The following is a 25615-nucleotide window of genomic DNA, read 5'->3' on the forward strand; positions in this document are numbered from 1 at the left end:
TGTTGATAAGCTATTCTCTACGTGAATATTGCCATACAGTTATTCAACCAAAAGACGGACGGTGACAGAATTCTCAGCTGAATCTGAACCTGCAAATATCCTAAGTATAAGTCATACTCATGAATATTGCAGAGACAGCTATTCAAGCTAAAAGACGGACAATGCCAGAATTTTTAGTTGAAAGTGAATCTGCAAGTATTCTAAGTATGGCAGTAGATGCCTCCTCGTAAAGACTCATTCTCCTCGGGGCAGGCGTGCCCGTCCCTCCTTGGGGTTGGAATCCCTTAGCGCGCCCGCTGTGCAGCACCTTTTCTACCCCCTGATGACCTTGTCAATAGTACCACCCACCTTATTCCTTCTACCTATCACCTGCCTCTTAGTCATCCTCACTAACCATTACATCATCTCAAAACAGCTTTCTCCCCCGAGTCTCCTGACCTCTGAGTCACTGGGTTAAGTCAGTGTGTCAAATGTGAAGGTGACAATGTTCATGGTTACAATGACAGACCCCATTGCCTTGCACCTTTGTCATGCTCAAAATACCCACCATCTTGAACTGGATTTAAAGTCATAATAATACTATGGCCTTGAACATTCAAACAAACTTACACATGATGTCATTGTTAAAGGTTGCAGTTTAACCTTGATCTCGCTAGGTTCTGTCATACACAACATGTTTTGAAATGACTGAGTGACTCTCTCTAAATATGTTTGTGAATCCCTACCATTGTTTACCATAACATAGACATGCATTACATCTATAACTAGTGACAATACACACAACACAAACAATTAAAGTAAATCACAATAATACATCACATTAGTGATTGAATAGCTTAGATTATATTTCATACACATCAGAATAGCTCTCTTAATTACTTCTCCCAGCTTCTTCTCTCTTGCTACCTCTGGCGTCCGATGTGTAGGCTGCTGGTCTTATGTCTTATCTCCTCCTTCTCCGTCACTCACCACTCCTCAATACCTCTGAGGCCTGCTTGAGGCATGCATACGGTACAACATTAGGTACAATAAAAATAGCATTCACCGTTCAGCTACAATTGAGTTTAGGATTGTATTTGAAACAAAACATTTTGATAACCCAAGGCCAATTCATACTCAAAGCAATTCTTCATTTTGCCTGTCCAAATCCCTGTCCATTTAGTGAATTAAATGTTTTACCAAATAGTCTGCAGAGTTCACTTTAGTGTGTGCGTGTGTGTGTGTGTGTGTGTGTGTGTGTGTGTGTGTGTGTTAGGGCATTCACAACTAATGATTTTACTAGTCGACTCATTTGACCAAGTAGTAGTCGACTAGTCGACTAGTCGAAATTTACTTTATTTTATTTTTTTAGGGGGGGGGCATTGTTTTAATGCCATCCTACTACTACAGTATATTACTATTATTATTATCCTCCTGCCCTTATTTTTATGGCGTTTTAAGGGAAGCGCTTCTGGCACAGCAGCACAGCACCACAGCAGCGTCTCCAAGGATCCCCATTGCCCAATAATAGGCTTTTATTGGGCATACTTTTGACCCCCTTTTGATAAAAAAGCAAGTCAGGAGGATAATAATAATAGTAAGATGGGCCATTACTATGGCATTAAAAAAAAAAAAACTATTTCAACTATTCGACTAGTACCAACAGAGTCGACTAGTGGTTATACTAGTCGACTAGTCGACTTGTTGGTGAAAGCCCTAGTGTGTGTGTGTGTGTGTGTGTTTTGTATGTAGATTTTCTTTTTGACAGATGTGTGATTAACTAAGAATGCATGAACGAACCACAAAACATGAAGTTGCAAAGCATTTATGCAGAATAAATTGATAAATTGATCAATTATTTGATACAGTTCTAAGCCCTCTAGAGCATTAGCACAAATACTTTTATGAAAAACCCATTGTATTTGCTACATGTCTTCTGCCCCCTGGTGGATACATGTGCTCTGCATGCCTTTTGAATGCTTTAAATGGGATGATTCAAGATTGTTGCCTGCATGGAGTGTCCTGCATGTTGCTTTGAAGGGGCATATTTTTTTTGGTTAAGTTATGGTGCAATTAACATTTATGTTGTTACTTATATTTCAAAATGAGCCTTCCCTTAATAGAAAGTAAGCCTTGCCGAGCCCTGAGGCCTATAGGGCAGGAGCCCAGGGCTGTCAACATTGGACTGTCAGAATCCAGGAGATTGGTTGGGGGCGTGGCTATCGGGGGGTCAGAATTTTTTTAACAGAGTAGATGCAATTTCCTGTGTTTTTGGTGAATTTTGTGAGTTTGATATTTTTATCAGGCTTGCTTTACTAGCATTGGAAAATAATGGGTACAATTTCATCCATTAAAAGGTAGGCCTACAGAAATTGATTTGATGACTGAAGCAATGTAAGACCCATCTTTAACTAGAAAAAGTGCTCCTCGGAGCACAGGTCTCCGCCAGGTCAGGTAGGTTATTGTGGCCTCCTGGTGGCGCTATAATAGGCCAATGTGAAAAGGGTGCCATTTCTTTTTAGGCCTTGCATGGCAATAGGACACTGCATTCATGATTTTAGGCATTTTGTAAAATTTTTTTTTTTTGCTAAATTAGACCTGCTGGCGGCGCTATAACAGGCCAATGTTAAAAGGGTAGCATTTGTTCCTCAACATAGTGTGAATGTGCGTGCAAAGTTTGACCGCAATCGGACGCTGCGTTCATGATTTGTGGCATTTTGTTCAAAACAAGCCACTACTGCAAACTTTAGATGTGAATCTTAGCCAATCAGGATGGAATATGAAAAATGAAACAGATCCGGCTTGATCACATGACTATAGAGATCATGTGTACCGATTTGCGTGAAATTTGGATAAAATCGGAAGGAGTGATATGTTAAAGAAATATGTTTTACATAAGTCTGCCTCCTGGTGGCGCTATAAAAGGCAGAAGTGAAAAATGCAGGGCAAAGGTTTTTCCTTGACCTCTAGGGAGTGCGCATACAGAGTTTTACACAGATCGGTGCAGTTATAGGTAAAAGCACAAAGGGGCCTGTTTTAGCACCACCATGAGGCTGATTTGAACATTTTCAAGTGGCATTTCTTCCTCGGCCTAATGGGAATGTGCGTGCAAAATGTCATGGAAATTGCATGCTGTGTTCATAATTTGAGGCATTTTGTTCAAAACGGAGCACTTTGGAAGCCATTTTTAGCCAATCAAGATGGAATATGAAAAATTTGAAAGAGCTGTTTCGTTTAATTACTATAGAGATACTGTGTACCGATTTGCATGATTTTTGGGCAAAATCTGTCGGAGTACTGTCAAAAAATATGTTTTGCACAAAGCGGCCTCCTGGTGGCGCTATAACAGGCCTATGTGAAAAAAGTGGGGCAGAGGTTCTGCTCTTGCATCCAGGGAGTGTGTGTGCACAGTTTGGCTGCGATCAAGCCAACGGTGCCGGAGATTAGCTGTCAAGACAGAATGACACACGGACGGACGGACGGACGGACGGACGGACGGACGGACACACGGACGGACGGACAGGGGGTAAAACATACTCTCTCGCCATGCCTTTCGGCCTGGCGGAGACAACTAGAAAAAGTGCTCCTCGGAGCACAGGTCTCTGCCAGGTCAGGTAGGTTATTGTGTCCTCCTGGTGGCGCTATAATAGGCCAATGTGAAAAGGGTGCCATTTCTTCTTAGGCCTTGCACGGCAATCAGACACTGCATTCATGATTTGAGGCATTTTGTTAAAAAAAATTGTTTTGCTAAATTATAACTGCTGGTGGCGCTATAACAGGCCAATGTTAAAAGGGTGACATTTGCTCCTCAACATAGTGTGAATGTGCGTGCAAGGTTTGACCACAATCGGACGCTGCGTTCAAGATTTGCGGCATTTTGTTCAAAACAAGCCACTACTGCAAACTTTAGATGTCAATCTTAGTCAATCAGGATGGAATATGAAAAATCAAACACATCAGTCTTGATCACATGACTATAGAGATCATGTGTACCGATTTGCGTGAAATTTGGATAAAATCGGAAGGAGTAATGTAAAATTAATTGTTTTACATAAGTCGGCCTCCTGGTGGCGCTATAAAAGGCAGATGTGAAAAATGCAGGGCAAGGGTTTTTCCTTGACCTCTAGGGAGTGCGCTTACAAAGTTTTACACAGATCGGTGCAGTTATAGGTAAAAACACGAATCGGCCTGTTATAGCGCCACCATGAGGCTGATTTGAACATTTTCAAGTGGCATTTCTTTCTTGGCATAGTGGAAATATGCGTGCACAATTTCAAGGAAATTGCATGCTGTGTTCATGATTTGAGGCCTTTTGTTCAAAACGGAGCACTCCTGCAAACTTTGGAAGCCATTTTTAGCCAATCAGGATGGAATATGAAAAATCTGAAAGACCTGTTCCGTTTAATGACTATAGAGATACTGTGTACCGATTTGCGGGATTTTTGGACAAAATCTGTAGGAGTACTGTCAAAAAATATGTTTTGCACAAAAAAAGGCCCATGTAAAAAAATTGGGGCAGAGGTTCTGCTGTGGCATCCAGGGAGTGTGTGTGCACAGGTTCGCTGCGAGCAAGCCAACGGTGCCGGAGATTAGCTGTACACAGACAGAATGACGGACACACGGACGGACGGACAGGGGGCAAAACATACTCTCTCGCCAGGCCGAAAGACAATAATAACCATTCGTTACTTAAAAGTTAATATCTCTGTATGATGGCATGCACTGACCACACCCCCGAACCGGGGGGTCTGAGGGTCCTCCCCCAGAAACTTTTTAACATAGTAGTTGTAATTTCCTGTGTTTTGGTGAAATTTGGGAGTTTGATACCAAATCCAGTAGAAAACCAGAAGAAATGACGATCCAGAAGAGTGTCAGGAGAGGTGGTCAAAAACCAGGAGACTCATGCAGGATCCAGGAGTGTTGGCAGCCCTGGGAGCCTACTGTTAATAAGACAGTAGTAAGGCATTGTGTTTTAGGAAAAACGATCTCTGGTAGAGCTACAGACCCTCTCATAGATGGCTAGCCTATTACAGAACCACAGTGTAAAACATTATGACTAGAGAAGCATACCATGTAGGTCTGGACAGCCTTCTCCAAGGGGGCCAAGCCGGACAACCGTCTCATCAATGTCTGGATGGTTTCATCCTTTTCCTGTTCCTATACAGGATCAAAACAGACATGGACATACAGTATACATTAACCAGCAATGTATACTTTCACATACAAAGGCCTAGCCCCAAATGTATACAGTACTATGGACTCATAGTGTCTACTCTATTCCACTGCGCTACACATTTTAAAACGAGCCAATAAATCTAAATATTTTTTTAGGAAACAAAGCTACAAGCTCACAACACATCACGGCATGTTGTGAGCTTGTAGATCAGCAATTCTCTTTTCTTTTTAGTCTAAAATGGCATGCCCAAAATTGGGATGTCAGACTTAAAGTGTTTAGTTACACTTTCGAAAACCTGGAGACAGGCTATCCACTGTATACTGGCAGGTGGCAGTCCTGAGACAGGCATTACATGTGGCATGGTCCAACCAAGTATATTCCATTGGGATTTTTGGGATTTCAATAATTGGGTCTTATCAGTACAGACAGTGCTTCCATCTTACATTGCAGGAGCAAAAGGGCCACTTAGCTGCAAAGGTGAACAAAGGGTGTGTATTATACTTCAGGTTATTACAGTATCAATCTGGGAACCCATCGCCAACTGAAAATGAAAAACAGCGCCCTCTGCTGTTTGTTCTATGTCTGTTGGCTCTGGGGGGACGATAACGTAACACCAGAGCACAGGGAAACCGGTGTTTGTGATGCGCCTTCAGCGCATCACTTCCGGTTGGTGCGACTATGTTTTCATTCCCACTAACAATATTTCTACACGGAACACTAACACCACTTCTCCCAGAGAACATGGATCGTTTTGGTTATAAGCCCACTTGTTTCTATGATGAAAGAGTAAGTTAAAATGTGAATATATTTCCGTGGTTTTGTCTGCTCCGCGGACGCTATTGTTAAATTAGTTTCGGTTTGTTTCGAGGGGGAAAGATCGACGGACATGTGAATCCCGCCCACTACATTTGATTGGGTAAAGCGCGGCCTGCTTCCTGATCTGAAGGCACGCCCACTTGTAGCCCAGTGTGTACATGTTACGACGAGCCTTCACGACAGATTCTCACGCAGTGCAGAATCTGTTCTTGAGAGATTATTACAGTATAGACAGATGGATTTTCAGAGGACAGTGTTACTGGAGGACAGGAGGTGACAGGACGTTCTACCAGCTAAACTAGTTTTTTGTTTGTCAACGTAGCTTCAATAGTTTTCCATTATGGTGAACAGGTGCTGTAGTCGTGAGAAAGTATGCAGTGGAACAATACAAAAAAAAGACTTGAGTGTGAAACCACAGTTATGTGCATGAAGGTGGCAGGATTGAAAGGAATGCAGTGTCACAAGTTTGATGCAAAGGTGCCACAAATCTCCTGCAACATATTAATGAGCATGTCATCCCGACCCTTTATGAGTCACCAAAATTATTCAAGAACATTTTTTAAGATTAGATTGAGAATGTTAAAAAATGAAAATAGGCCCATAACAGACAGCATCATTGGCTCTATACTACTTGAATTACCATATGTCGTTATAATTATTTCACTGCAAGATATTAATTGCTGTTTGCATTACAGGTCTGGTGCTGGGGATCCATGGTGCATAGCAACAGGTGACGGCCGCCCAGTGGTTGTGGCAATCCCTCCTCTTTGTGGTTTGCTTTGAGGTAGCTGATATATTGCACTTTTACTTTAGCGCTAGGTATACTCTTAGTTGCTTGTTTTAGAAGAGAATGCACTTAATACTTCTGGTGATTAGTAGTTTTGTTCCCTACCTTTGTTGAATGCACTTATTGTAAGTCGCCTTGGATAAAACCGTCTGCTAAATGACCGTAATGTAATGTAATGTAATGGTTTGATGCTGTGATAAATTGTGGTGCCCCATACCCTGGGTCGGTCGGCCTGCCCATCTCCCTCCCTTTTCCCCCAGCACTGGCCCATATAGCACAGTATATCTGATAGTTAATCCTTCATTGTTATTACCCTTATCCTATTATTGCATTCGCCTTTTATTGTTGATGAGACTTATGCACCTGAAATAAGCTGCTTACTCTGCCAAGTAAAATAAAGATTTTTGTACTTTCTGCTAAACACTTGTTTCTGCCTTTATCATTTATTGTAAACAAACTGTGGGAGGAAGTTTATTCATTTAAGTTCCTACAAACTATTTCCTAGGGTGCAATTCCCTAGGTGGCGTAGTTGGCTATACATTAATTTATACCGCCCTGTTACAATTGGAATGAACTCCCCATTGCAATTAGAACTGCAGACTCACTCCCAATCTTCTGCCGTAATCTGAAGACTCACCTCTTCAGATTCCACCTCAGCCCGTAGCACTTGCCCTAGCCTTGACGACCTTGCAGGATTATGCAATGGCTAAAATGTAACTTAGATAGCATGTTATGTAGACAGATGCCAGGTCATTGTTGAACTGGCATCCTATAATGTGTATAGTTTCAATGTACAGGCTGATGATAGGTTCTTGCTTTACGTATGTATTAGTTATTATTAGATTATTGGTTTACTTATGTATTACTTTATTATTTACTATTTCTATGCATTTGATGTATTATTGATGCATTATGATGTATTATCTTGTGTCCTTGCTTACTGTAAATTGCTCTGGATTAAGAGCGTCTGCTAAATGCCTAAACTGTAAACTGAATGGTTAAAGGACTGCCTTCTTTTCCCATCGTCCGCTATTTCTGCCTAAATTCCCATGCTCTGGAGGGACGGTCACAGATTTCGATATGGCAGTGCAGTGAATTTATAAATTGCTAATTTCTGCCCTTGCCTGGTGGTGATGACATCAGTCTGTCCAAATACTGTATGGACTGACGGTTGACACGACATTCTGAATGTATATTTCTACGCTTTGCATAATTCAATTTGTAGTGAGGCATTGTGTTGTAGCACAATGCCTCTGGTAGAGCCATGCTGAAATGACAATACAGATGATTTCATCTAGCTTTCATAATTTATTTTATTTAGAATAAGGTTGTGTTCTCCATATTAAGATGCACAGGATACAAGTGGGCACATAAGAGTGGGCCCCTCGATGTAAAATTTGCAATTTTGTCCATAAAGTAATATACATATATATGGATGGATGGATGGGCTAACTATATATATTATGTGTGTGTGTGTGTGTATATATACAGTATATACACACACATATAATATATATTCTCAGACAGAAAATGGCCGCGTTTCCCAAAGAGATTCGTAGAAATGCTGCGTAGAGATGCTGTGCAGGTCCTACGACGGGTCTTACGTGCGTCCACACAGGCTGCGCAGTACCTTAGCAGGCACGTAAGAGCCTGCGATTTCAGGTCATGCGTAGCCTACGCAGCTTGTGTAAGAGCCTCCTACACAGCTGGGACTCGGCGAAACCTACGCTCTACCCTCATTAGTAGCAGCTGGTTGTGCCCTACGTGCTATCTAAACTGGCTTCAGGAAACACCATCGTGTGCGTAACGTGTGATGCCTACCCAAAAAAACAGACAAGCTGTCAACGCACTGCGACATGCCGTGTCGATAGCTTGCAGATCTGTTCTTTTGGGTAGGGCGAGCAGCTGCGCTGCTTCGTCCTTTATGCATGAACCCGAAGTTTCCAAATTGTACTCTCACGGATGATCCGATCATCTGATAAAAATATTAAGCATAAGCCAAGTTAACTAAAGGTATATAAATGATGCTGAGCATGTTTCCTTAATTTCGAAGTTTTATAGTTAAACGTTATGATGAAAGTCCCCAGTTCCTCTCACAAAGTGACAGCTGTTGCGCTCGCCATGTTTATGAATGGTTAAAAAATCTTTTGAAAATAGCACATCTACAAGCTCACAACGCTTCACAAGCTTGTAGATCTGCTATTTTCAAAAGATTTTATTACATATTAAATTTGGGAAATGGGACATTCTGCATAGCTTTACTTTTGGTATTTTAAGTATATTTAATTTACTTGAATAATGGGGACACTTTAGTGTTTTATTTACCTTGCAGATGTCACCTCACCGCTGTAATTTAATTCATAAATATATTATTCAAAAGTTGTATTTGGAGTGGACTGCTTCACGACATCTGACAGTTGGCTCTGGTATTTTTATGATCCATTTCACTGTATATATTCGCAAAGGGTGTTTAAACTGCTGTGTAGCGTAGGACAGCACTACGTAGTTTACGTAGGCTTCGTCCAGGAGGTCTTACGTGCATGCTGTCTCCCGAATTTAGTTTAGCATACACGTAACGCCGTGCACTCGAGAACCTACGACGATGGTGTCTCCCGAAGCCAGTTTAGATGGCACGTAGGGCACAACCAGCTGCTACTAATGAAGATAGTGCGTAGCAGGTTTGCTACAGCGCAGCTGCGTGGAGGCTCTTACGCAGCTTCTAGCCTACGCACAAGCTGAAATTCGTTTGGGAAACCCGGCCAATGTATGTTTGTCTGCCCTAGTTTTAGTTGCCCCCCTCAAAACAAAAAAGAAATATGCTGGTGCCGTTAACTCATCCCCATGGTCATGGATACATGATGACATCCGCAGCTTAAAAAGCGAATGTAGAAAGGTAGAGTGGCGGTGGAAAAAGTCCAAGGAGACAGTTCACTTCACCCTCATGAAGGAACTTCTGTCTGCTTTTAATCACAAAATTGAGGATGCAAGATCTGCTTCCTTCTCAAATCTGATTAATATTAATAAGAACAGGCCAACAGATGACAGACAGATATACAGTATTATATATAGTGGGGGGGGGGGTTACAGGAGCCAGTTTTGAATTTTTAAGCCACCAGTAGGTACTCTTTTAGGGCAGTTTTGAAGGAGAGTACAGTTTTACACTCCTTCACAGCTTTCGGTAGGGCATTCCGCATTTTTGTGGCATAGCAGGAGAACGAATTTAACCCCTTGTTTGTGCCAAATCTGGGTTGAACGTGATCAGTGGAGCTACCTCAATCAGTGGAGCGACCTCAACTGTGTTAGCTTTATCGCGGTCAATACAGGAGATTCCTCACTGAGATCAATTTTAAACTGTAATTTGTAATAAAAAACGTGACGTTCTGAATGGAGGTGGCCGGAGTGAATAGATTAAATATCCAAACATACTGGTGGAAAACATACGGGCGGGGTTTGCTTGCATCACCAGGGCTTCTGAGCAGTGGTGGCGGGGTTTGCCTAGAACTGCGGTGGGATCCATAATAACGCGTCATAGACGACTAGCCTCTTACAGAGCCACAGTATAAAACATTGACTAGAGAAGCGTACCTTGTCTTGTAGCTCCCTGTGTTTGGTCTGGAAAGCCGACAACTGTCTCTTCAAAGTCTGGATGATTCCATCCTTTTCCTGTCCCTATACAGGATCAACACAGACATGGACATACAGCATGTACATTAACACATCCACCGCCAAGGGCTAATCTCATAATGTACTCACCAGTGCCAAGGTTTTATTGTTGTTTTTTGTTTTTTTCAGGTCGCCATAGGCCCCGTTAAAATCCTTTAGATTGCCCGATCCAATGTTTGTAAACAACGGGCACATGTCCTGGTGTCTACTCGTCGAGACCGCGTGTCAAACGGAGCCGCCATGTTTGAGTTCTGATCGTTTAAGTTAACATGGGAAATGCGAGGATGAAAAACTACATGTCCTGTACAGCTTTTACAGGGGTTTATGTGTACGACTTAGAATGGAGACAGACGGGAAACAAAAAACGTGATCGCACTTCCGGTCCGATCGGGTGGTGTTACACTGAAAATGGTCCCCCTAGAAAATTAAAAAAAAAAAAAAATTCGAAAAAAAGGAAAAAGCACCACAGCCCGTAGGCTACGGGATTGGCGCTTAACCGTTGGATTTAACGGCCCGTAGAACTACGGGCCCGGCGGTAAATGTGTTAACCCATTAAAACCGGGACAGCATCTTTGTCATATTCATATAAGATATATCAGTTTTCACTCAAATCTTTGCTTCTGGGGGTCCCAGGAACAAAATATCTTTGAGATGGGGGGTCTGGGGCCAAATACATATCATTTTGGGGGGCTTGACGTGAAAAGGTTTGAGCACCATTGATTGATACACCAACAAGTTTTTCAGAAAACTGTTAAGGATTTAGAAGACATTTGTAGAATCGGCCTCAGGTTAGGTTAACTCTACATAAAGGCTACATACAGTGCAGAATTTAGTACAATTAAAATAGCGTTCAGGTACATTTAGGTTAAGGATTGCATTTGAAATAAAACATTTTAGTAATCTAATTCATACTCAAAGCAATACTGTACTTCATTTCACCTGTCCAAATCCAAGTTCCTGTCCATTTAATGAATAGTTTTTTTTTTACCAAATAGTCTGACGGTCAGTCATTTCATTGAACAGGATATACAGAAACAATGTCATGAGCTGTCGTAAGATTGTCTGCAGGCCTTCAAAAACATTGTAAATCTCATGTATGTGTGCTTGTATAGCTTTAGCATAATAGGCGTTAGTTAGCAAGTGACGCAATGCTAGTGTGCTACTACATAATCTGCCCCACAGTGGCCGGTCACAGCGCTTTTCAAAGTGTACACAGGCGGCTTTCGCTGGCCAGTGCTTGTACTGTAGATCTATACCGAGTCTGTCCGTTGTTCCCCGGCTGGCCTGGGTGTGAAAAACCGCCTCCCGCGGAGTAAGCTTATGTAGATCTGACATCATATTGATGATGACATCAGTCTGTCCAAATACTGTATGGACTGACGGTTGACACGACATTCTGAATGTATATTTCTACGCTTTGCATAATTCAATTTGTAGTGAAGCATTGTCTTGTAGCACAATGCCTCTGGTAGAGCCATGCTGAAATGACAATACAGATGATTTCATCTAGCTTTCATAATTTATTTCTGGCGTATCGATGATGGCATATTCATGATGTCAGTCATCACCAAATTGGGCACGATTCAGCCTGATCCAAGTCCCTTTGACTTCCATTATAAAATTGTAATAACAAATAATAGTGGGTTGAGCTTTTTCTGGGTTCGCTAGTTATGTGACGCCCCCTAATAACCCCATTCAGGACAGCTGAGACATCCAGCTGCTGGCTGATTAATAGGGAGCTAGCTGTGCACGGCCATCAGTGGAGTAGATGGCTGCCTTGTGTTTGCCTGGTGGTGTGTTGGGTCGTGGGTGCAGGAGAATGTCATTGACGGTATGCACTTCACCTTTTTGTTCTTGAGTGTAAAAATCTTGTGTGTTGCATGATCTTAAGGGCATCTGATGGTGGGATAGGTTGTTTTTCCCCCTACCTTTCTGCAATCTTTCCATCCGTAGCGTTTGTGCTCAGCAACTGTGGCCCTCAATTCCCGGATGGTTTTATCCTTTTCCAGTCTCTATACAGGATCAAAACAAACATTAGCGTACATCAATTCTACACAAAGGCTTTTTTTAATATATATTTTTGGGGGGGGCTTGTGAAAGTTACATTTATGGTGTGTGTGATATGAAATGTGAGCTTACCATAATCAAAGTAATCATATTCCATCATGCATCATTGCACAATTCAAATAATTCTCCGCCCTGATTTGCCATGGACAGTGTTGCCAGATATTGCGAGAGAAAGAAGCCTAGGAAAACAAGCCCAAAAGAAGCAGGCAGGAAGTAGGCGGAAAAAACAGAAAAAAAAATCCACGCCCCCTCGGTATTTCCTATTTCCCCCCCAATAAAAAATTCCTGTATCCGGCCCTGCTTTCATTTCATACACAATCTACAATGCCTAATGCAACTTGTATGCAAATGACAAATCCATTTGAGAACTAAATAGCCAGATGAATCAATGAATACATCGGGAAAAATAAATATACATATATATTTTATTTGTATTTTTATTCATTAATCAATAAATTAGAACTAGGATGGCCAATCAGGGCCAAGTGTCCCCCTGTCCCCCCTATAAAATCGCCACTGATCTGACCTATGGTGCAATTTGGTTGTCAAAGGTCAAGGTCAAGAACGTGAATTATCGTTGTATAATTCACCTTAATTAAACTAAAACAGTTTAAGCATTCCTCAATTCAGTAAAATGTGTTTTCAGCCAGTTTGTACTGTATACAGTAATGTGTTAATAAATGATTGAATTTCCTTTACAGGGCCTTTGAGGTTAATCGAATAATAAGATGAAAAGCACCACAGTACAACATGTAGGCTATTTCCTGTTTACTTACTGCATCTTCTATTTCCTGTTTACTTACTGCATCTTCCAGCTGTTTGAATTCCTCTTCCTTTTTGATTTTCTCTGCCTTTGAACAAAAATAAAGCTTGAAGTAAATTCACTGTCTACTGGATATACTTTGGTCAAACCTGCCAGTCACTAATCACTTAGAATACTATGCACTATGCTGTCTTAGGAAAATATGTTTTCATGTGTCTTTGTTTCTGAGGTTATGCTAACAGAGTTCTGAACATCCACCACATCACTCACACACACACACACACACACACACACACACACACACACACACACACACACACACACACACACACACACACACACACACACACACACACACACACACACACACACACACACACACACACACACACACACACACACACTAAGGCTAGCCTCTTACTGTACATAGCCAAAATATAATGACAATAATGATGTCTACAGAAGCATACCGTTGTCTGCTGGTCTTTGGCGCGGAGACGGTCCTCACTATCAGCCAACTGTTTGCAAACACATGGTTACATGTGTTTGCAAACACATCAAAGAGGATCAAAGCAAACATATAGTATGTAAATAAATTACATTACATAATTAAAATATAATTGCATAAATATAATTACATAAATTACACAATACTACAAACAGCATTTGGTCATTTCGAATAGCATTCAGATACAAACTATTGAATATAGGATTGCAGGTTGGTTACCCAGGGCTGGCACATTTTGAAAGTCAATCATATTCAATTGGAATGGGATATAACATATCTGACTGATACATTGTGATCACATGACTCCAGGGATATGTGTACCGATTTGTGTGAAGTTTTGGACAAAAACTGTAGGATTAATGGCAAAAAAACATCTAGCTGGGCACAAATGGGCGGAGTATATGGTGAGTCATCACTTTACCCTAATACAGCTCAAGTGGGGTTAGGAGGTTTTTGACCATTAAATTGGAGATTTTCCCCCCCGTCTGACTTCTTCATTTTAATCAATGATGGAAAAAAATACTATCTAAATTGGAGATACAGTAGGTGGTTTGACAGACAGTTTTGAGGACCCAATGGCGTTAGGAGGTTTAGTAAGAAGTGCTTTTTAATACTTTTCATTGGTTCAATATTTGTAAAACCCACACGTCGTAAAGGGTGTTCAATAGCACTGATTTATTTTAAAAAAGTTGAAAATTTGAGATGGCTGGTTTCTGCCCGACAGCGACAATATGATATTTCTGAGCTGCACTCTTTTATGCAGCCTGGTCTCGACTGCAAAATGTAAGAGTCATAGTCAGTGTTGGGCAAGTTACTTTTAAAAAGTAACTAGTTATAGTTATTAGTTACTGCTCCAAAAACGTAATTAGTTACTTTATTTCGTTACTCAATTATGAAAGTAACTAGTAACTAGTTACTTTACTTTACTTTTTTAAAAAAAGAAGAAAACATTTATAAAATAAAATAAAAATATATATATTATTTCCAAATGATTTTGATAGGCTATACATAAACACGTTTATTTGTTTCTTCTTCTTTAGAAATATTTTCTTTCACATCAGGATGTAATGATCATTCATTACACTCAGAGCAATACAATAACCCACCTATCTCCCACACTCCCTCCCCAGTCAGTTATCAGTTTGAATGAATTTGATGTCATTTGCATATAGATGTGAGTGGCCTTAATTTAACTGACAAAACCTTTTTTCTTTTTTTTAAAATAAAAAACCTCTCACACTTATGCCAGTGTACTGTATTACACACACACACACACACACACACACACACACACACACACACACACACACACACACACACACACACACACACACACACACACAGAGAGAGAGAGTTTTAGTGTTGCTCTGTGGCACAGTGAGAGAAAAGACCATTGTAGTCATTATGAAATGTAGTGGAACAATTAAACGTCTTTCTGCACTGTAGTGGCCCTGCTGCTTTCACTGCTATTTTGCTGACTAGTTCTCTGAAGGCAACAAACTCAACCGTTGCGATGGGAAGCATGTCCTCCTCAACAACATACCTGCCAATCAATCTGTTTAGTTGAGTCTGGGTGACATGCTGTGGCGATTTTAAAATCGTGGCGTTTTTTGGCTGTTTAGATGGATGGAGTAGCTGTAGCTCCATCTAGATCACTGCCGGTGGAGTCTTCTTTGGCGACTAGTTTTTATAACCCCATGTACTTTAGTTAGGTGCTTCAGGAGATTAGCATTGCTGTTACTCGATGTGGACAATGTTTTCTGTCACTGCAATGTTTTTAGCTCCCTTTATCCCCACACATTCTAAATAATGGTTATATTTCTGCAATATAACCATTATTACATAATATTAAGCTGCAAACTAACGCTACGCTGTCACTCAGCTGAGACTGTGTGTGTGCGGTTGTGGTGGTGGGTGTGTTGCCGTGTGTGTGTGTGTGTGTGTGTGTGTGTGTGTGTGTGTGTGTGTGTGTGTGTGTGTGTGTGTGTGTGTGTGTGTGTGTGTGTGTGTGTTAGCAAGGGAGGGTCTGTGTATGGCAAGACCCGCCCAACTCTGTCTCTGATTGGCTTAGGCTGACATTTTACCCCCTGTTAACCAATCATTACTCCTCTCTCTCTGGCCACTTTCACTTTCTCAAGTTAGATTGAGAGGGATCGCTTGAATTAGCCTGTATCCATCCAAGCCTGCCTGTCCTGTTTAGATGACAGCTGCTCCGCGGGGGAGACAGTTCAGTTGGATCACATAATGTAACGCAGTAACGCACCTTTTTAAATCACAGTAACTATAACGCCGTTACTGAATTGGAAAAGGTAACGCGTTACGTTATTAGTTACCGCAAAAAGTAGTTGCGTTACGTAACGTGTTAGTCCCAACACTGGTCATAGTGTTACATTGTCATTCACCACTATAACATGAATCATAATAATAATCGTAATTAACACCCTCTCTCCGTGTGCGCATTATTGTGTGCGTGACTGTTCTCGCTAAGCGTGGCCACAGCGGGATGTCTGGTCAATATATTTCAATGATAATGCCGCAAGTACAACCCTTTTTCTCACATGCACGACTGGAGCGTCCGGGTGGACCAGTGAGAACGGTCGCACGTCACAATTAAATTCAAAGGAGCTTTATTTTTATTGAATACGTAATACACATACTGGGGACACGTAACAAATATAAGTATTGGCAGTAAATATGTTACCTTTTCACGACCTAACTTAATCTATGCACATTTTCGTTGTGTGGTCATTACTTCATTGTACGTTTGCTAATGAGATCGTGTTGTTCTATGGGAAGAGGGCACTACAGAATGGGTGGAACAAAAAAAGAACAAGACGGGTCAATAACAGTGTGGCTCGTATGTAGATCTGTAGACGGTGGCGCGACATTTTGAATGAATTTTTTCGTTTGCATGATTCAGTTTGTAGTGAGGCATTGTGTCTCTGGTAGAGCTATGCCGTAATTATGATTTCATCTACTTTTATCATTTCTTTCTGCCGTATCGATGATTCATGATGTCAGTCATCTCCAAATTTGGGCACGATTTAGCCTGATCGGAGCCCCTTTGACTTGCATTATAAAATCATTATAATAATATTAACAATAAATATGAAACATAATGTGTGCTGATCAGTCCAGCAATTTCTGAGATTAGACATGACAGACAGTAACTCAAGCGTACACACACACACGCACACGCACACGCACACAAGAGATACAGAGTTATTTTCTAGTTGGCAGCCATTTATCACCTACTTTGAGAATCTGACAGCACTTCCAACGGGTTAACTGTTATGTTTTTGACCAAATGATTGCCTAAACCTGTGTGTATCTATAATGAGATATGTGATTGATGGACGGTGATGTATGACAGCAACAACTCTATGTATTACCTACATAACCTTGTGACACATTTTTTGCTTCTGGATAACTCATCTTATGTATTTATTCTTGTTTTGGGGGATTTTTTATTTATCATTTATTTTCTATCTCACTTTCCACGTTGACATGTATAGTATGCATGTTTGTTTGTCTGGACTGTTTTCTTTTTTCTTTTATTGCATTATTATTATTTTTTTGTATTGTCTTTTTGGAAAGGAAAATATGACAGCAATAACAACATGTCTAACTGCTCTGACATGTCAACTTTACGTGATACTAAAGAACAAAACATGTTTTAAGCCAGTTTTAACATGTACTGTATGTGTTAATAAATTATTGAATTTCCTTTACAGAGTCTTTGAGGTTTATTGAATAATAAGATGAAAAACACCACAGTACAACATGTAGGCTATTTCCTGTTTACTTACTGCTTCTTCCAGCTGTTGTTTGTACTCTTTGGATTCCTCTTCCTTTTGGGTTTTCTCTGCCTTTGAACAAAAACACAGCTAAAGTAAATTCACTGTCTACTGTATATACTTTTGTCAAACATACTGTATCACACTAATACTATAATGTGTACTGATTAGCCCAGCTATTTCTGAGATTAGACAGCCCGCGCGCGCGCACACACACACACACACACACACACACACACACACACACACACACACACACACACACACACACACACACACACACACACACACACACACACACACACACACACACACACACACACCTGTAGGGCCACAGTGTACATTCGTAGCTTCTTGAGTTTGACCCTTGTCACTTTTCGCTTCTCATTGCTGGCCCGGAGTTCCTCCTTACAAAGCTGTAGATCGCTGGACCACTTTCGGATGTTTTTTTTCAGTCCCTATAACAGGACCAAAACAAACATGGCTATAAATTATGTAGCCTACTATACATTCATCATTCTACATAAAGGCTACAGACAGTGTAGCATTTGGTACAATTAAAATAGCGTTCAGATACAATTGGGTTTACCATTGCATTTGAAATTAAAAATTTTAGTAACTCAAAGCAATACTTCATTTTACCTGTCCAAACCCAAAACCCAGTCCATTTGATATAATATATTTTTCTTCCACATAGTTCAGTATATGTACAGTATGTATGTATTTTTTATTTTATAAATATTTCTGACAGATGTGCTATTAACTCCTTATATGAACACGAAGCATACATGCACTAACCATATGTAAGTGTACGTATAAGTGTGAAGAAGAAGCGATTCAAATCAGGCTCATGGCAAGATAAGAGTGTAAAGCATTCATGCAGAAGAATACATTGATCAACTGGTATGGATGGTTTAACACATGTTTAGGACCATGTCTAAAGCCTCTCTTTAACATATTATGATATTTCTGAGTTCCCTCTTCTATAGGAAAACATCATATAGTCCTACTAAGGTCAAACTACAGGGGGGAACAAAAAAGAACAAGACGGGTCAATAACATTGCCTGTTATAGCGCCACCAGTAGGCCGATTTTGGCAAAACACATTTCTTGAAAGTACTCAGATTGTGTCCAAACATCACGCAAATCGGTACACAATATAGATGGGTTTCCTGTTTGTAAACATGAGAGGATGATGCGCGCGCAGTGGCGGGATGAGCCTGTAGAGGGCGCTATTACCCGCAGCAGCTCTGGCCATTGTACATTCAGAAAATAAATGGTCTTCACCAGGTTTAATGAAAGTAGATTAAATGATGCAGTTTGTAATATCTTCTTTACTCAATAAAAATGATTTGTCGGAAGTTGGATCTGTTTGTATATAATAGCAGCATTATGCCTATTATGCCTATAATAGCAGCATTATGCCTATCTAAATCCCGAAAATAACAATAGAGTGAATGGCGCTTCCGGTTCGTTCTCCCCCGCGCATGCGCAGATTGCACACTCTGCTCTGTGATGACGTCGCGCGGAAACCCATCTATAGGGCTGCACGATTCTTGCTAAAATGAGAATCACGATTTTCCTCCATAAGAATTGAGATCACGATTCTCACACGATTCTCACACAATTCTCTTGTAAATATAAAAATATTAAGCCAAAAAACCATGCCAACTTTTTTTTTTTTTTTTCAAAGTAAAAAAAAAGTGCTTAGGAAGCGAGATACAGCCTTTTTCAGTTATAGGCAAAGAGTGGATGGAGCTGCAAATCTTCAGATAATGATATCTTGGGTTCTGAACACTTTTTTTTATTTTTTTTAAACTCGGGATTTCTCGTTCTGGCACTGAGGGTATAACCTTAAAACTCGGGATAACTCGGGGTCTGGCACTGAGAGAGTTAATTGAAAAAAAAATCGTCATAATTTAAAATCGAGATCGCATAGGTGTCTGAATCGAGATCACGATCTTTTTTTGATTAATCGTGCAGCACTAACACAATATCTCTATAGTCATAAAACGAAACAGGTCTTTCAGATTTTTCATATTCCATCCTGATTGGCTAAGATTGGATGTATTTAGCTAAAGTTTACAGGAGTGGCTCGTTTTGAACAAAATGCCTCAAATCATAAACTTAGCGTCCAATTGCGTTGAAACTTTGAACGCACATTCGCACTAGCGGCACTACGTTGAGGAACAAATGCCACCCTTTTAACATTGCCCTATTATAGCGCCACCAAGAGGCAGGAGATTTTTTTTTTGTCAAGTGATCAAGACAGATCCGTCCGAATTTTCATATTCCATCCTGATTGGTGAATTCCGAACATTGCTGGCCCACAATGAAGGAGACCTGTGCTCCGAGGAGCACTTTTTCTAATTTTTTTTCTCCCAATAAAAGTTACTGTACCTGTTCGTCACTGAGATCAAAGTCAGGATGACGACTTTTGATGTGTCTTAGCATACTTGAAGTGCTGCCTGACGTCGAACGAACAAATCCTTTGTGACATATCTGACAAACTGTTTGTGTACAGCCACCCCTGCTCATAACACGAAAATAGCTCCACACTGGAGATTTCATTTTGAAAGGAGGATCTGCAATCTTAGGTTTACTGGTGAAACTGCAAAACAAAAACACACAGGTTAGCAGTCATAATATTAAAGGGTGTACACCATGAAAATCACTTTTTTCTTGTTTTTTTGTATTTTTTGGGGTCCCCAGTGTCTCTTGTACCCAAAAAAAAATGTTTTTTTTTAATTCAGTCATTCCTTCTCATTTCATGGATTTCCAGAATGGGCGTGTCTGAACAGGCGATCTCAGAATGGCAATGTTTCTGACATCACAAACATTAATGATGGCAAACCCAATGTTAAATGAAAAGTGCCCGAATCGGAATTGTTCAAAAATGTTCAAAGTGTTTTTTTTTCGATTTTGTATTTTTCTTAGATGCTTCTTTTTATGCAGAATTTTTCCTTTTTTTAAATTTTTTTTTAAATTTTTTTTTTATTAACAGACAGAATTGCTCAGTAGCCCCCCCTGCCCAAGAGGACGTTTTGGTATTGCAGCTGAAAGTGCTGTATAAGCCAGAGACAATTGACTTGGGATGAGTATATCTGAGTGATGATTTAGGCTCAAACCTTTTGAAAAAGGTTTGAGGGACATACACCATTTTTAATTCACGGTGTAGATCCTTTAAAGGACCATTTCAACCTCTCTTCATATAATTGGTCCTCACTAATGCTCAATATACTGTAATATGGTACCATTTTTGTCTACTTGTGTCTCAGAGGAGGGCTGTTGAAACCTGCCTACCAGTGACATTATCGATAGGCAGGTTCGGACATTTCAGACAAGATTTCCAACTTTTTATTTTGTTTTTTATTAATGCAAGAACAATGGCTTCTATTATAGCATGCTAACTTTTCAGGAAGGGGAAGGCTGGAGTTTCTATTAGCTTGGAATCCTCATTGATGATGTCACTGGTAGGCTAGTTTCTGAACTGTCCACAGCAGCCCACTAATGAGATGCAGAGTGAGTAGATGTAAATTGTACCATCTTTTATAATGAGCATTAGTAAGGACTAATTATATGAAGATAAGGTTGAAAAGTGCTCCTTTAAACATAAATATCATGCAATTTAAAAAAAAGTACAAGAAATATATAAACCGTGATCGCCTGTTACTTTGCATCCAATTCATGAATGAAATTGAGAAAATTATAAATTCCACAAATGTCAACATATCTCTAGATATGTCAACAAAAATAAAATACGCACCTGTTCACACAATGCTCTTGAAAAGGACAAGATATTTGCAGGTAATATCGAAGACTTCTGACGTGAGTGCCTTCCTGGAATGAATCACAAAAGAACACCTTCAAAACAGCAACTTAACCCTGTATGGAGTGAGCAGTCAGGGAGTGGTGCTTGCAGCGCTGTCACTGTACAGCCCTTATCTTCCATAATTATCCTATTTACAGGAACTTGTTCGACAGAATCACAATTGATCTGTGTCCGTTTAAAGGCCTATAAAATTCAAGATTTCAAGATTATACATAATTGTTACAGAACACAAATAAAACAAGAGTTTTAGTTCCCCAACATTGCAGCTGTAATACTATACAATAACAAAGTAATAATTAAGAATAGCAGCAATGGTAACAAAAAACATAGATGTTCTTACATTACATTGTTGGTCATATCAAATGTGGTGCTTGAAGGTGCTGTGTATGATTCTAATTTCCTACACACAGAACTTCTAAATGTTATCCATATGTATATCATGTGCTGCAGCATGTGTGTGTGTATATATATTTAGGCTTAATATCAGCGGTGAACAGTAACAAAGTACATTTACTTGAGTACTTACTTACTTACTTAGTATCTGTTCTGTACTTTACTTGAGTATTTGTATTTCAGGATACTTGTGATTTACTCTCCAGCCACATTTAAAAGACAAATATTGTACTTTTGTCTCACTACATATCTAGGAATTGGGGGTGTCAAATAGTCTATATATTATATTCGGCTGCACCGCAATTATTTAATAATTTCAACTGCACCATACAGACAACAGCCGACTTTTATGATAAGGATTATGTAGCCTATCAAACGCCCACCTGATATACTATGAACACACACACACACACGCACGCACACACGCACACACACATGCGCAAGCACAGTCACCATCACATGCTGGGGGGACTCCTTCATTCTGTCCTGTTGCACAATCTCTAATCTGCTCTTACTCTCAGTGACGACATGTAGCCTATTTAATGTTAGTTGTACACAGGTGACGGCAATAATGATCACGGTGTTATATCATTTGATGGCAGGCAGCGCCAACTCTCCACACATTAATATCTCGTCAACCATCGCATAACGGTCTTCTTCACCTGTGAATGAACCACTGTCCTTTCACTGACAGTGGAAAATTAGTTCAATGAGTTTGTGTTACTTCTTATCTCTGAAGCAAAAGCCTCATACAAGTGCCTACACAACACAGTTCAATTGATATTTATTTTTGGGAATATAACGTTTGAAACATCGTTCTTCAGTTCACACCAAATAAAGGTAAAGTAACTTGGCTTTATTAACGGCATGGTTATTAGTCTTTGCGTCTCTGTGGGCTCTGTGTGCGTGTGTGTGTGTGTGTGTGTGTGTGTGTGTGTGTGTTTGTGTGTGTGTGCGCGCGCGTGCATGCGTGTGTGCTGCGCTTGCGTGCGTGCGTGCGTGCATGTGGTACATCCCTTCATTTAAATCGGTCGTCGTCGGTATGATGCATTTGGAATTATTAATTAATAATTGCAGTGCAGCCGAATATAATAGACTATCACTATTTGACACTTCCAATGTGAACAAGTGTGAACTTTCATGCAAGTCAGTGACACTTTGTATCTGCCAGAGCATTTAATAGCAGGCAAAGCAAGCAGAATGCACACCACATGACTGTATTTTTCAATAAAGAAGTGTTTTAATCCTGTCTGTGGCCGATTCTGTCGGACGTTCCCGGCGGTAGTGAGGGGGCGCTTTCGGTGAAAGCCAGAATTACACTCAATGTAAACAGGAAGTAAACAAGGGGGAAATGGCGTTCGGCCACAGACTGGATTAAAACACTTCTTAATTGAGAAATATGGACTAATACATTGCACAAAGACTTCGGACCACTAGTTAACATTTGGGGCAACAGGGTAAGCACCTTATATTTTGTATGTGTACATGTTTGAAGAAATACGGGCTTTACTGGTGAAAGTCCAGGGCGCACAGACTCTTAGATATAAAATGTCAAAATCAATAAAAAAAATACATCTACGATAGTCTTGATCTTTAGGCTAGGTCAATATATAAAGTGTAGGCTGGCTATTGCCTACATATTGATGCACACTGACAGCTGCCACTAGTCTCTCCCCGCAAATACGCGCGCACACAGTTCGGGGTGTAGCCAGCGAGCGATCTGCTACCATATGTAACGCCCACGCCCCACGCACACACAGACACACAGGCGCTCACGCAGACACGCACCCACATCGCCGTGGAAGTTTCATCTCCTCAGAAACGAAACGAAACTCTCCTGTATGGATGAGATCGCAACTGTGAGGAAGGCTCCGACTCTGAGGCGGCATTTTCCTCTTGAAAGACTGAATTGAGATGCGCCTTTCTCAGATTTCACTTCCTCGTCGGAAAAGATAATAAAATGCAGACAGTCCTTCCAGACAGACAGTGCCCTTAGAGCTATCTGACACCGTCCATAATAATGATTTCGCAATTACAGCGTTCTGTGAATTTATTTTAGTTTCTGAGATTAGCTCCAGCAGTTTCTGAGACAGACAGACGTAGCCTACCCACATAAACCAGTTGATGAATATCATACAGAAGCATATACCTGTGTGTTTTGTAGCCCTTCCCGGTTAAATAATCATTGAGAGTGAGCCATCATCTGTTCCTTCACACTTTCGGGTCAACATTCAAGTCAAACTACAAACAGAATTGTGTCAAATGACAAATAGCCTTCGATCAAGAGAAGTATTTTGTTTTGCGCGCAGATTTCATATAGACAGAGGCACAATAAGCGAGCTATCATAATCCTGGTAAACCACGACACCGGTCGCGGAAATTACATTTGATTTGATTTATGAAAGGTGATTTCTGATTTCCAAGACCGGGGTGGAACCAGGCTAGACAATCATAGACTATCATAGAAACGAAAGCTAAAGTCAGACTTGATAAAATACATACAGTATATGATAGTAACTTAATGATTTCTACCTCTTGGTCCAACAAGGATGACACACTTCAGAGCTGTCGGCTGCAGACAAATCCAATCTTGTCTACTTCAGTGGCTGAGTGGCGCAGCCAGAACGCTAGTATAGGGAAAGGGCGTAGGGAGGAGCCTAAGTCCCTGGAGCCCAGAAGCCCCTCCCTAGTTCCGGTGGCCATCTTGGGTGGGCTCCATCACAACCGCTGTATCAACAACATTGACAGTTACTCACACGTGTCCTGAGTCTGACTCCTGAACGCATACACTACAACAGATTTATTGGTAAAGGACAGAAGATGGACCGCGCAGTGCGTGACAGAGAGATACCATACAGAGAGAAGCTGAACGCGGACGCAAAGGCACGCTACCTGGAAAAAAAGTCATTACATCTGTGCCCTAGACCAGATGTAATGACAGTGCCCAGTCAGTCACAATCATTCATGGGCTCCCCGGCTCCCCAATCGAGGGGTCTGGGGGTCCTCCCACCGAAACCTTGTAACAGAGTAGATGTAATGTCCTGTGTTTTTGTGAATTTTGTGAGTTTGATACTTTTATCTGGCTTGCTTTACTATCATTGGAAAAGGATGGATACATTTCATCCATTAAAACGCTAAAAGTAGGCCTACATAAATTGATCTGATGACTGAAGCAATGTAAGACCCATCTTTAATAATATCCATTCGTTACTTAAAAGTTAGTATCTCTGTATGATGGCATGCACTGACCACACCCCCCAAGCAGGGGCTATGGGGGTCCTCCCCCAGAAACTTTTTAACATAGTAGATGTAATTTCCTGTGTTCTGGTGAATTTAGGATAAATGACAAGCCAGGAGATTGTCAGGAGACGGACTCCGGAAACGCAGATTGCGTTCTGTCTCCTTGTCAGGAGACTCCTGCAGGATCCAGGAGTGTTGGCAGCCCTGCTTTACGCTGGTGCGTCCCAAGGAAGTTTATTTATAAGGAAGGGACACCGACGTAATTTTCTCTATCCTGCAATAGGAGACCGGAAGCGTTAGTTGAGTACTTTTACTTTTGGTACTTTAAGTATATATGCCAATAGTTTTGTACTTAGTTTTGTACAAGTAAATTTTGATTACCAAACTTTTACTTGTAACAGAGTATTTCTACATTGCAGTATTGATACTGCAATGTATCAATAATGTAATATTGATATTTATACTTAAACAAAAAACATTTAGTACTTTTTCCACCACTGGTGTCTTGTCCAAGTACCACAGGGACATAGGTCTATCTGACTGTGCACACAGAGGTCATAATAAATACCAAAGAAAAATAAGAGCATCTGTAGA

The 25615-nt window shown here is 40.6% G+C and overlaps 2 protein-coding genes across 2 annotated transcripts in view; both read right to left on the bottom strand.

Moving 5' to 3' along the window:
• Nucleotides 1-25615, bottom strand: part of LOC308084643 (uncharacterized protein) — a 157891-nt gene that overhangs the window by 109376 nt on the left and 22900 nt on the right. The window lies entirely within an intron of this gene.
• LOC308084644 (uncharacterized protein) lies at nucleotides 1518-24377 on the bottom strand. The gene is made up of 11 exons (XM_080427411.1): nucleotides 24314-24377; nucleotides 21323-21396; nucleotides 19957-20167; nucleotides 17880-18014; nucleotides 17569-17628; nucleotides 13722-13769; nucleotides 13292-13339; nucleotides 12350-12433; nucleotides 10344-10427; nucleotides 5050-5136; nucleotides 1518-4919 (listed from the first exon to the last, which is right to left on the bottom strand). The coding sequence occupies exons 3-11, from the start codon at nucleotides 20125-20127 to the stop codon at nucleotides 4917-4919; spliced, it is 720 nt and encodes a 239-aa protein (XP_080283537.1). The 5' UTR covers nucleotides 20128-20167; nucleotides 21323-21396; nucleotides 24314-24377; the 3' UTR covers nucleotides 1518-4916.

Source organism: Gymnoscopelus braueri (assembly GCF_963280865.1).
Source record: "Gymnoscopelus braueri genome assembly, chromosome: 4".
Lineage (NCBI taxonomy): Eukaryota > Metazoa > Chordata > Actinopteri > Myctophiformes > Myctophidae > Gymnoscopelus > Gymnoscopelus braueri.

What these genes read in the sequence shown, in the direction of transcription:
- LOC308084644 (XM_080427411.1), bottom strand. Translation starts at nt 20,127, where the DNA reads ATGAAATCTCCAGTGTGGAGCTATTTTCGTGTTATGAGCAGGGGTGGC. An exon ending in TTGATCTCAGTGACGAACAG is followed by an intron (nt 18,015 to 19,956) that starts GTACAGTAACTT and finishes GTCCTGTTATAG; the next exon opens with GGACTGAAAAAAAACATCCG. An exon ending in CCAAAGACCAGCAGACAACG is followed by an intron (nt 13,340 to 13,721) that starts GTATGCTTCTGT and finishes TTTTGTTCAAAG; the next exon opens with GCAGAGAAAATCAAAAAGGA.